The 12,976-nt window shown below is 44.2% G+C and overlaps 1 protein-coding gene across 2 annotated transcripts in view; it reads left to right on the plus strand.

The window, feature by feature from the left end:
* LOC127441885 (guanine nucleotide exchange factor VAV3-like) overlaps positions 1–6,407 on the plus strand; it is a 70,666-nt gene extending 64,259 nt beyond the window's left edge. Inside the window, exons 26-28 of one of the 2 annotated variants that reach the window (XM_051699428.1) lie at positions 2,398–2,478; positions 2,835–2,983; positions 4,149–6,407. In XM_051699428.1, the coding sequence (XP_051555388.1) occupies positions 2,398–2,478; positions 2,835–2,983; positions 4,149–4,190 (272 nt within the window). In that variant the 3' untranslated portion in view covers positions 4,191–6,407. The remainder of the gene's footprint in view (positions 1–2,397; positions 2,479–2,834; positions 2,984–4,148) is intronic. The other variant, XM_051699429.1, reaches the window with a different exon arrangement.
* Positions 6,408–12,976: the final 6,569 nt, after the last annotated feature.

Below are 12,976 nucleotides of genomic sequence, written 5' to 3' on the forward strand. Positions count from 1 at the left end.
TTGCCCAAGATGGCTCCTCAAAGAGACAGACAGATGCAGCAAACTGAGCCCTACTCACACAGCACCTGGCAGCAGGAAAATGGCAGTCTCCATTTGTCTCTGCTGCCACTGCTTCAGGCGATGGAAGAGAGGACTCGGCTAAACAAGACACCAGCGCTGTGCTCAAGTAGCACCAGCAATCTCTCTGACATGACATGAAAGTTTGCTTTGAGTTACAGGAAAAAGCCATGATGGATGCTAAGCTCCCCCTCACCTGTGGGGACTCACAATAGTGTTCCTGAGCACTTGGCTGTTTTTCTGTCTCACAGTTGAGAGGAAAGGCATTCCCCGCATGAGAAATGAAAGGGTAATGAGGGGAAATGTGGAAAGTCCGCTTTATTGAACAGAAAGTAATGTCAGATAGAAAAAAGGCAGTTCTCTCTGCAGTTCTAATGACAGAGAGAAAGGGATAGTAGGGATTGATGGAGGATGTGAATTGGGGATTTCAGTCTTCTGTTAGTCCTTCCTTTCTTCTATTGCTCGGTATCTTCGGCTTGTTAAAGATGTTTATGCTCAACTGTCACTCATGGTGATGCCTCCTTTCACAAATGCAACAGAAAATACGGGCCCTCGATGCAAACTGGGACATCACTCTCACTGATATGCCCGATGTGTGGGAGCTGACACGTCTGCAGGCGTTCAGTTTCTGGTAAACATGCTAAACACAAAGGGAGATATCAGGGCTGTGTTTAATAAGCTAATGTGGAGGGGAAAGTGATTACAAAACAGCTGTCACTTTAGTTTAAATTCCACATTTGATACGAATATAGATACAGAAAGAAAAAGTGAGGTAACATTAAATATGCCATTCATTTTAAAGTAAAATAGCACAAAGCAAATCACTTCAAGCAAAACATTTCACAAAAAGTAATTTGTTAGGTTTTACATTTTAAAACATATTTGGACACTTTCTAGTTTTCAAACATAGTGGATCATTTCCAAAGTTATTGCAACGAACTTCACATGCGGTTACTTTGCTAGGACACCTGTGTGAACTTGAGGGGAATTTACTTCATACATCCACTAAAAATTACCTTTTGAGCAGTTAAATTATTACAAAATTAAAATGAGACAAAGTCTATAAAATTAATATATGCTTAAGCGAAAAATAGATGTCCAAAAGTGTCTAGATGCTTTTATGAGCTCACTGTTGAACAGTTGATTAGCTACACAATTTCTGATTGTAATTTATTTTATATTCAATTCAATGTATTTTTTTTTTGAGTGACAGTGGCACAGGAAAAGGTAGTTGGCTCATTGTGCAGCACTTTGTTCCCCCAGAGGAGATGCAAAGCAGGCAGGCAAACATATTGTGGATTTGACATTTGTTAGTTTACATATCATAAAGCCCTGGATGCTCAGATGGGTGTTCAGATGGTAACAGGACTCGTTCTCTATATAAGTGGTATCACAGCTGTGTCAGTGACAGGGCCAGACACACCACACACTTGTGTGTTCTTGCCGAAAGGTGCCAGAGACAAAAGGTGCATTAAAAATCTTGAAATTAAAAGGAATAATTCACCCAATAATAAAAAATCATGTCGTCAGTTACTCGCACATGTTGTTCCAAACCCTTGACTTTCTGAACTCAAAAAGTGCAATTTTTTTAAGAATATCCTGATTGCTTGTTTCCATTTTGTAAAATTGAACCTCAAATGTTGCTCTGGTCATTCAGAAATGCCAGAGCAAAAGCCTGTCATCAAAATGATTGGCTAGTATTTTACCTCCCAGAACACGCTTTTGCTCCCAGACACAAGGCATCTGCCGCTGAACGCCAGCAAACATAAAGTTTGCCAGAGTGTTTTGTAGGCATGCTTTAAACCACAAGTAGGAATTAAACATTTTTGTGATATTCAGATTTTGCATAAATTAAGTTCGTAACTTGGATGAAAACATGACAACTGAAAAGATTTTTAGTGAAAATGGTCTGTTCCTCATACAAAGCTATCATATGGTTTCAGAAGACTTGGAATATATTGCACAAGTCATATGGACTACTTTAATGGTTCTTTTATTATTTTGGAGTTTGACAGCACTCTTATCCCATTTAACTTTGATTATATGAAAAAAAGGCAGCCAAATATTTTTCAAAAATTCACCTATTGTATGCCACAGAAAAAGAGAAAGTCATAGGGGCTTGGAAAACATGATGATTAAATATACATTTTTGTTCAAATGTATGTCATTTTTTAGTTATCTTTACCCTGTGCTCTGAGAAAATTAAGACTAGTATCTTTCAGGGATTTTGATTTATTTTTGCTCTTCTTATTCTTGTTTATTTTTGTTGAAAATGTCTGTTAAGCTCTCTGGGTTTTTGTGTTCTTTATTTCTTCACTCCGCCACTGCTTGGATCTTAAGCTCCAGTGCTGTGTGGGCTTTCCGTTTTGAGTCCCACCAGCTACAGTTTTGTTCCTCCTTCCCTCTCACCCTTCTGGTCAGGTACAGCTATCAGCCACCTTCAACCATTCCAGACTGTTCTCCATGTGTTTTATTCAGCTGTCTCTATTGTGCATGTATGTTTTCTGTGCGAAAGAGGAATTGTGGTGAGAATGGATGTGTATTGTCATTTTGTGTGAATATTTGAGTGAATTGAACTATCTGAGGCAAAACCATTTGTGCCCTGTTTTTGTTCCAAACCTCCAATCACACGCCCTACATTTTTTGCACATTTATCCATTTTGTCCTACTTAGCATGTCTTGTAAAAGCATCAGTGTCTTTTACTCAGACACACAGTGTCTTTTTTCAGACATACTTTTCTAACTGTCTTTTTTCCTTACTTTGCCTGCTCCATCAGTCTTAACTCCGAGAGTGGTTGGCATTGCACTGGTGCGGTACGATTTCAGCTCTAAAGACACACGGGAACTATCTCTGCAAGTGGGCGACCTGGTGAAGATCTACATCAAGTGTACTAATGGATGGTGGAAGGGCGAGGTCAACGGGCGGGTGAGGAAAACACACTTATACACCTTCACTCAAAGTATCCAGGATCTGGTTATTCTAATGCCACTTTCACACTAGAGGTTTTACTGCTGATGTGGGTTTAATTGACCGTAAAGATTTGATTATTTGTCTTTGGAACTTGGGTGCAACTCAAGGAACTGCACTTGAGACCATTTACGTGAAATATAGTACATTTCGTGGTTGATGTAAACACAATCTGAAGTGAACTCTAAGGTTACATTCACACAACAACAGAATACAGTCTCAGTCCTGTTTGGAGTGATAAGTAGTTATGTTCATACATAGTTCATTTCTGAAAAGCAGTGCATTCTTTAAACAAAAGTGACATTTTCAGGGGGGAACAACTGAAACAAATGAACTGGACAAAAATTGAAACAGTTTTTGACCACATATCTCAGAGGATGAAGGCAGCGTAGTAACCTGAAGTGCCGAACGGCCTAGTTGAAAAGATCAGCTGGTCACCAGTTGTTTCGGATGCCGGTCTCCAGCATAGGATGTATACAATATATAAAGTTTTGGAATATAAGAGTTTAGCCTATCAACATTTGGGTACCCATAACAGACCTTCTTGACAGTAGTCATCACTGCTCTTGACTCTCCAAGACACCTGAGTCTTTCTTCATTGCTTATTAGAGTCCCTTTTCTTCATTCATTTCATCTGGCTGAGTGAGTGAAGAGAGATGACTGACTAGAGGTGATGAAAGAACAGGACAGAATGGCTCTTAATGATTCTTCAGCACATATAATTATCAAATATGACCCTTTCTCCATAAGAGCCCTCAAGTCAGTCACAAGACGATGAAAAGAAATGCTCTGCGGCTTTTAGGCCAGAAATTTAGGAAAGTAAACTAATCCAGGTGCAAAATCAACATATTGCAAGTGCAGGTTCCATTGAACATGTCCTCTTGGGTTGGCCTGATGGTAGCAAACCTGTAGGGGGCAATAGAGTTACCTTCCAATGTCTGTACTTTTCAGGTAGCTAGCTACAAACATGTTTAAGATCTAATTTGCTCAGCAAGATTCTCCTCAAACTGTTTCTCCACCATGTTTTTATTTCATGCCTTGGGCCTCAGTCCTTAGTTATGTTTATGGATGGATGCCCATGGAAAGCAAACACATTGGTAACCACTACTGTTTATAATTACAGGTGGGATGGTTCCCATCCACTTATGTGGAAGAAGAGGAGTGACCAGCGCAGGGAGCACGTTGCACTGTCCTAATCTCACTGTGCTGTGTCAGTGATAGGCCACCTGTTGGCTTTGGACAAGAAACATAATAGTGAACAATACACCTTTTTTGAGGTAAAGAACCACAAACACAGCAATTATAAAAAAAATTTAATGGGAGCCAGTGGACCGAAGTTGAAACCTGTCATGCGATGCATCTCGGGCCCCGTTGGCTTTGACTGTTTAATTAGTTATGAATCTCCCTTGCTGCTCCACATTCAGTTCAGTCCCAGACATCTCTCTCTCTCTCTCTCTCTCTCTCTCTCTCTCACTCTCTCTCTCTCTTGTCTCCTCTTCTTTCTCTCACTCTCATTCCCTCCCTTTCACCCTGTCACCTCCTGAAATCTTCACACAGGGCCTGGGCCCCCCCCTCTCTGCCTGTTTAAAATTTAAACTCCATTTCTGTGGTATGCCGGACCTCCCATAAACTCAGGAGTGGCACGCAGAGAAAAAAGCCCTGAGCTGGACATTTCTCCCCCCCGCCCCCCACTCTGCAACCTTTACGCAGTGCTTTCAGCTCACCTTGTGCTATAATTGATGATTTCATCTGCCAGTCTGACTCTGCAAAGTTTGGCTGGGGCGAGATCGAGCGCAGCGCTGTCACGAAGCTGTCCTCGCTGCCTCCTCCTCTCAGCCCTGATAACACTTAGCATTGGTGCTCTCACAGGGCTTCAGAGCACAGCACAGTGACAGGAGGCCTGCCGTTCATTGTGATATCCATCTCAGCTGGCCTAACACGCTATGCTGTGATCAGTCACTGTGCTGTCTGTTTCTGAACCTCAGGTGCTTCCAAATGAAAAGCAGAGCATTGTTGCCACTGATTTTGGATACAAACTCCATTCTTTCTGTTGTCATGCAACTGAAAGACTAAGGAGGTTAATGTTCCAGTTTTTCCAGTTGGCAAAAGCTGCTGTTTACTGAAAAAACAAACAAACAAACCAAAAATGTTGTATGAGAGTAATAAACTATTTATGCTTATTTACAAGAGTAAAAAAAAAACCCCACTGTGGATCAAGACCAAATACACTTATATTTAAAAGACATCCTGAAAATTCTTAAAAGGATATTTCACCCAAAAATGAATCATTTACTCACCCTCATGCCATCCCATATGTGTGCGACTTTCTTCTGCATAGCAAAAGCAAAGTAGAAGTAAATCTCAGCTCAGTCTTTTTCACTGTACATCTTGATATTGCAGTCTCTAGGCATGATCATGATTTCAAGTTTGATGACACTTCCTAGAGCTTGACGCATGTGCAGAGCGCTAGATGGCAATGTAGTGTAATCAAGCTTGAAATCATGATCGCCAAGGAGACTGCTGTCTGATGGATTATGTTTATGCTGACTTTATCTGCTTTTTGGAGCTTCAAAGTCCTGGTTACAATTCACTTGCACTTGTATGGACCTACAGAGTTGAAATATTCTTCTTTTCTTTCTTTTGCATTCTGCAGAAGCAATAATAGTACGAGATGGCGAAATCATAAGAAATCATTAGATCTGGCTCGTACAAAAACACATGACTTTTACTCCTATTGAGAAAAATAGCAGAACCAACAAAAATGTTATTATGATTTTTCCAAAGTTTAACCCCTAACCCAACCCTAAACCTAACCATGATTTTAATAGGAAAATAACTTTTGTATACCATGGGAGAAAGAAAAAAGTGAGACAAGGGAATCATGTTGGTTATTGACATACATCAATCGTTTGTACTGTATGAGCAAATATGGAATGAAAAATGTGTTTCTTTTCCTAAAATAAAGTGCTGATTTGGAGGCTAGCTATACTGTAAAATGTGATGCCTCTATTGCATTGATTTGAAATGCTGTTTCTTGAGTGGTTGGTCTCTGTGGGAATAAGTGGTACCTTTTCATACGAGCCAAGTTGTATGATATCTTACGATTTGACATCTTGTACGAATTATTATGAGTTGTTGTGAGACGATGTTGATTTTTGCAGTGTTAGTTGTTTGTAAAGTAAATTGCTTTACATATTTCATAACTTGCTTCATATGCTAAAAATGCAGGTCATATGGTTACCTGAGTAAAAACCACAGACATTTTGTTTTCACTGCCATTATTGTTGTTGAAAATTTCCTGGCCTTTACACAGCTGTTTCGTATTGCACCTTCTATAAATCCATGTTTTCTGGTTTTCATCAGAATAAATGTAAATTATCCATTTGTGTTTCCACTGTCAAGTGAAGTTTGAATAGTTGTATATTTCTGTAAATGGTGTTTATATAGAAAACATGACATGATCGTAATCAATATTATCCAATGCACACATTATCGCTGGACATCAATAATTCAAGACTAATATTACTGTTTGTTTAATAATGCTGTTTATTTCTAACCTTCCATTACTGGACTTCTAGTTTTAGTGTTCCATTATACCTGTCACAAATTTCCAGTAAAATTCTTAATACATCTTACAAAAATAGGCGCCGAGTAGGAACAGAGGCATGTTTAACCTGAGGCATGTTCTGAAGGAGCCATGAGGGCCGTAGCAGAATGCAGTGATTGATGGCCAGCCTCGTTTGGCAGAGGACGGAAGCAGCTCTGTCTCTCTCCACTTCTGAAAGGTGTGAACTGACAGCAGGAGAGAAAAGAAGAGATGGAGACAGGAACGAGAGGGAGAGAGAGAGAGAGAGAGAGAGAGAGAGAGAGAGAGAGAGAGAGAGAGAGAGAGAGAGAGAGAGAGAGAGATAGAGAGAGAGTGTATCCCTCAATCCTTTGACCTGAAAGTGTCACCTCTTGGTGTTGAATAAGAGGGAGGAAGGGGTGAGGAGTTATAGGTGACATACCTCAACACACTGTCTTACCAGTTCAGCAACTGTAGATGAGGAGAGCGGGAGAGAAACTCAAAGCCCTCTACTGTATTCCAGATAGGACTCAGATTGAGCACCTCTAGGACTTAATCAGCACTATTGAGTAATTAAACACTTGCAGATCAAAGCTGTTAAAGGGAACAAATCCTGAGTGAGTCAAAGTGAATTTCCTCGATCCAACCTTGGAGTATGTTTGGACGGCTGTCCTCATAAAGTCACTTCCCCTTTGGGACTCACACTTTGTAATACAACTGTCATTTAAAAGAGTAGTTCACTCAAAAAATGAAAATTCTGTTATTATTTACTCAATATCATGTTTTTCCAAAACCCACATGACTTTGGTGGAACACAAGTGGGTTCTGAGAGCTTCAGTCACCTTTCACTGTTATTTTATGACTGAGGCTGTAACATTTTGCCTATCATCTCCTTTTGTGTTCCACAGAAGAAAAAAGGTCATATTTGTTTAGAACAACATGAGTGTGAATAAATTATGTCAATTTTATTTTTGTGGTAACTATCCCTTTAAGGCCAGAAACACTTTAAGCAAGTATGCAAACACACGCATGGCAGCTTGGCCAATTCATTGCAAACGACAACAGTCCTATTGTACATAAAGTACTTAACACACACTCTTGCGTTGCTCTGGCAGTAACAATCTGCCACATGCCTGTTCCATTCAACTTAATGTGTTATTCAGGTTAGCTAATGTAACTATAAACATGTTCTGTAGTTGGTGCTAGGGTTGTCCCGATACATATCTGGTCTGATACCGCGCTCATGTAATGGTACTCGTACTCTTAAAAATGCTCCGTTACCAAAAACCGATACCATCTGATGTACAAATGTCATTATGTAAACATTCAGTGCACAAATGAAAATCTCGTTATGTCCTAGTGAGATTATTTTACCACAAAAGCTGTGATTTAATTATATAAATATATAGTTTGCATGAGCGGCGTGCATCAAATGTGAGCACTTGTGAATGTGTGGAGACAGTAGCTGCATTTACATGGACTTTTTGTTTTAATGGGAATCAACACATCATAAATAACACAAAATATTAAATTCAAAATGTTCAAATATACCATCTACTCATTTTCCAGCAACAATAAAAACATCCAACTTTGAAATATACAGCCTTTGAATTGAGCCAAGAGGTCAGTTCTATTTACCTGTTTCATGTGATATCATTATATGACCTCGCTGCCATATACAGTACAGTATAGGACCAAACTCCACATACCTTCTGTGTGCTGCACTGCGGGATGCGACAAAAATCGGCAAAACTTTTATTTCTATTTATAAAGCTTAATAAAGTGATACTGCTGTTTATATACCAAAGCCAAAATCACAAAGTCAACCAGTGACGAAAGAGGAGAGCAGCGATTAAACATTTAAATTTATAATACCACGACCTCGTGAGATGTGTGATGACTGTATCATATTGTATAAAAATCACTATAACGTCACTATACAGTATATATACAGTATATATTTAACTGTAGGCTGTACAGTATACAAACATTGATCATTAAACAAAGCATAAGATTTTGAAGCACAGAATTTATTCATGCCAGCAGATTACAATGTAAATATAGTCATATTTACACAGCAAGTTTATATGGAAAATGCTGGATATTTATAAATTAACTACATTAACTATGCTACAAAAGAGACGACATATGCATGACAGCATAAATAAAACACAATAGTGATAATTAATAATTTGCATACGTTTGTTTGCCTTGGTTGCTTTCTGTGTTCTCTTGTTGAGCTAAAAGCAGATTATCACATATGTTTAGTAATATAGTGACCGAATCAGACCAGAAAACAACTCCCAAATGAGAGATGTTTACGGTGATATATCACAGGGTGTGTGTGCTCGCCGGTCACACGTCAGACAGGCCAGCGTACGGAGCATACGCAGATCATCCCAGTTTCACAAAGCAATCCAATCATATGTTTACATGGCAAAAATTCTCTTTTCAAACAGATTAGAAAAGGTTTACACCACAATTTACAGTCCGAATTAAATTTAAATCGGATGTGGCCAATTTAATTCGATTGACATGGTCTTTTAGTGACTTCTTTTATTCGAATTGAGCTTCTAGTCCGATCACAAACGGATTACCAGGGTCCATGTAAATGCAACTAGTGTTGTTCGACCAGGTGCATGCACTTTTTAATCCTCTTTGGCTCATAGAGGGTAAACAGTCATGAGCATCGAGCACTCTGTTTGTAGCAGATGACAGCGAACAGTGCGCAAATTCACTTTGTAGCACGAGGCACAAACAGAGTATATACTTTTCCCTATCTGTCATTCACTCGACGTTGTGTCAATGTAGTGACACTAGGGGTTGCTCTTGGGAGCCCCAAACACCTCTGATCTTTGAGAAAAGGCCAATGGGAATTGGCGAGTGGAATTTGCATGCCACTCCCCCGGACATACGGGTATAAAAGGAGCTGGCTCGCAGCCACTCATTCAGATTTTTTCTTCGGAGACGAGCGGTGTTGAATTGGCTAGTTCCACTGCCATTCAATTCATCTCACGATTGTATGCTGTTGGATATACTGCGCATTGCAGCGGTTTCTCCCCCTAGTGCACGTTTAGTGCAGAGTACGCCCCTGGATGCTTCGACAGCTAAAAGAGTATATATTGCGATAAAGAGTATTTTCTCTAAAAGAGTGCGCACTGACGTTTAAAGATGCGTTTCTGTCTGTGTGTAGTTCCTGGATGCGGTCGCTACCTCTCCACCTCTGATGGCCACGATCGCTGCCTCGCGTGTCTGGGCCGTAGTCACGCTGAGACAGCATTCGTGGTTGGTTCATGTCCTCACTGCGAGAACATGACCATGGCAATGTTGCAGTCTTGGCTTTCCTTCTTCTGAGGGAAAGCCACTCCAGCCGCTCCCTGCCCCGGTCCTTCTGCCTGCGGGCCCATTGCCACGACGGTTAGCACTGGGGGCGATTTGGGGACCCCAATGGGAGCAGTTCTGCCGGGTGATCCCCACGGACCTCCCATTCCCCAGTATGCTCATTTGCCCCAGTTGAGTTCTGGGATGAAACAAGCAGCTGGCCCCAGGGTGAGTTTAATATCTCGTTCGGGGCTCGAGCAGGATGAGCTTTTGATCGCAGCATTGGAGAGTGGGTTGGCACAGTTGGACGCGGAGGACTCGGCTGGGTTCCCACCTTCGGGTGTGGTCGCCCAGTCTAAGGCTGACACGAAGCTGACGGCCACTCTTGCCCGGGCTGCCGCGAGTGTCGGGCTGGAGTGGAACCCTCCACCCTGCCCTGAGCCCTCGCGGCTTGATGACTGGTTCCTGGCCCCGGTTCCATTCTTCCCGGAGGTGCATGAGGAACTCACAAAGTCATGTCAGTCACCTTTAACTGCCTGGATCCGACTTCTGGGTTCCTCCGCTCTCACTACCCTTGACGGTGGGATGGCCAGGGGGTACACAGAGATTCCTCAGGTGGACAAGGCGGTTGCGGTGAACTTGTGCCTGCAAAACGGCACCACCTGGCGGAATTTCCCGAGACTCCCGTCCAAGGCCTGTAAGTCTACATTGTCTCTGACGGCCAAGGCTTACAGTGCCGCTGGACAGGCCACCTCTGCCCTGCATGCCATGGCCCTCCTGCAAGTACACCAGGCCAAGGCATTGAAAGAGCTGCAAGAGGGTAGTCCTGACCCGGGAGTAATGCAGGGGCTGCGCTCGGCAACTGACCTCACCCTACGGGCGACAAAAGTCATGGCGCAGGCTCTCGGGCAGGCGATGTCCACCATGGTGGTTCAGGAGCGCCACCTATGGCTTAACCTGGTTGAGATGAAGGACACCGACAAGGTCCACTTTCTCGACACCCCCATCTCCCAGACTGGCCTGTTTGGCGACACCGTTGAGGACATTGCCCAGCATTTCTCAGCGGTCAAGAAGCAGACGGAGGCCATTCAACATATCTTGCCTCGGCGCGGTTCAAGGTCCTGCACCCTGTCCGCTCGCCGCCAAGTGTGTCCCCCTGCGGCAGCAACCCTGGCAGCTCCGCCACAGCCTGAGCCACCTGCTCGGCCCCGGCATAGAGCCCCCCGCCGGAAGCTGACACCCCCCGTCTCACGATCTGGCACTAAGAGCCCCAGGAAGGCCTCCAAGCACCCCTGAGACGGACGACCCAGGGATGAGGAGATCCGCCGGAAGCCCGGAGGTGGTGCACAGACCACTCTGTCCCCCAGTGGAGGGCCGGGAGGAGAATCCTTTGTTTCCTTTTGTGTTGATTTTGCCGCATGCCCAAGGGGCTGCGGCAACCACATTTTTTTTAAAAAAAGAGCAGTTTCCTCACTCCCTGGGTCATACACTCGGTGTTTACGGCCGTCGTTGTCACGATCGCCGTACATCGAACATTTGCGGCCAGGGCTCTACAAATGTGGGTTCCCTGCCTTCGCGCACCCGGCCGCGGCACACACACACCCATGGTCAGTCGGTTGTGATAATCCACGAGGGCGCCCAGCCTCCTCCTCTCGTGCCCCGGTCCTATGGTGGGTATGCGGAGCAAGGTAAGTGCTTTGACGTTTCCCTCAGCACAGCCATGGTTCGGGATGCGAGGCTCCTCGATGTGGCAGTTCCTGCTCCTCCCCACCGCGAGGCCCCACCCGCAGGTACGTCAAACACGATTGTCCCCTTGGTGCCCCACGCTCGGAGTTTGGAGGCATGGCTTGCCCTCTCCAACCCATCGCGCTGGTTGGCCAGGACGATCCGACTCGACTATGCGATTCAGTTCGCCAGGCGCCTTCCCGGGTTCAGCGGCGTCCGGTTCACCTCTGTGAGAGGCGAGAACGCCGCTGCCCTGCATGCAGAAATATAGATATAGATAGAGCATGTCCCTCCAGCCGAGCTGAAGAAGCCCCTACTTCATCATTGTGCCAAAGGCGGTGGGTTGCGGCCAATTTTGGACCTGTGAGTGCTGAACCGGGCCTTGCACAGAAACCCGTTCAAGATGCTGACTCAGAAGCGCATTCTGTCATGCATCCAGCATCAAGATTGGTTCACGGTGGTAGACCTAAAGGACGCATACTTCCATTTCTTGGTTTTACCTTGGTACAGACCCTTTCTTCGGTTTGCTTTTGAGGGCCAGGCGTATCAGTACAAGGTCCTCCCCTTCGGTCTGTCCCTGTCGCCTCGCATCTTTATGAAAGTCGCTTTGGCAGCCCTTGCCCCGCTAAGGGAGGTGGGTGTCCGCATCCTCAATTATCTCGATGACTGGCTGATTCTAGCTCACTCTCGAGATCTGTTGTGTGTGTGCACAGGGACCTGGTACTCAGCCGGTTGGGGCTTCGGGTCAACTGGGAAAAGAGCAAGCTGTCCCCGGTTCAGAGCATCTCTTTTCTCGGGATGGAGTTGTGGGACAGCGGAAAGGGAATGCTGTCTCCAAACAGAGGATTGCCCACTGGATTGTGGATGCCATCGCTTTGGCATACCAAGCCCAGGGCGTGCCATCTCCTTTGGGACTACGAGCACACTCCACTAGGTGTGTGGCATCCTCCTGGGCACTAGCCAACGGCACCTCTCTAGCAGACATCTGTAGAGCAGCGGGCTGGGCAACACCCAATACATTTGCGAGATTTTATAATCTCCAGGTTGAGCCAGTTTCGTCCTGTGTGTTGACAGGTACGAAGAGGTAAGTGTGCGGACAGCTAGCCGGGTGTACCGCTTGCACACAGCGCCTTTCCCCTCCCTGAACTTTTTCACCCATGCGAGTTCCCGAGACGGGTGAACCCTGGATGTCCTTCCTCCTTAGCCCTGCGGCAGGTGAATTCAGCTGAGGAATTTGAAGCCAGGCCCAGGGGTAGGTGCTCCACATGTGCTGGTTACCTGTGGTAACCCCTTGTGACGTATTTTCCACGGTACAGTTTCCCTGAGGGTAAATCCGTGTC

The sequence above is a fragment of the Myxocyprinus asiaticus genome, chromosome 6 (assembly GCF_019703515.2).
Source record: "Myxocyprinus asiaticus isolate MX2 ecotype Aquarium Trade chromosome 6, UBuf_Myxa_2, whole genome shotgun sequence".
Classification (NCBI taxonomy): domain Eukaryota; kingdom Metazoa; phylum Chordata; class Actinopteri; order Cypriniformes; family Catostomidae; genus Myxocyprinus; species Myxocyprinus asiaticus.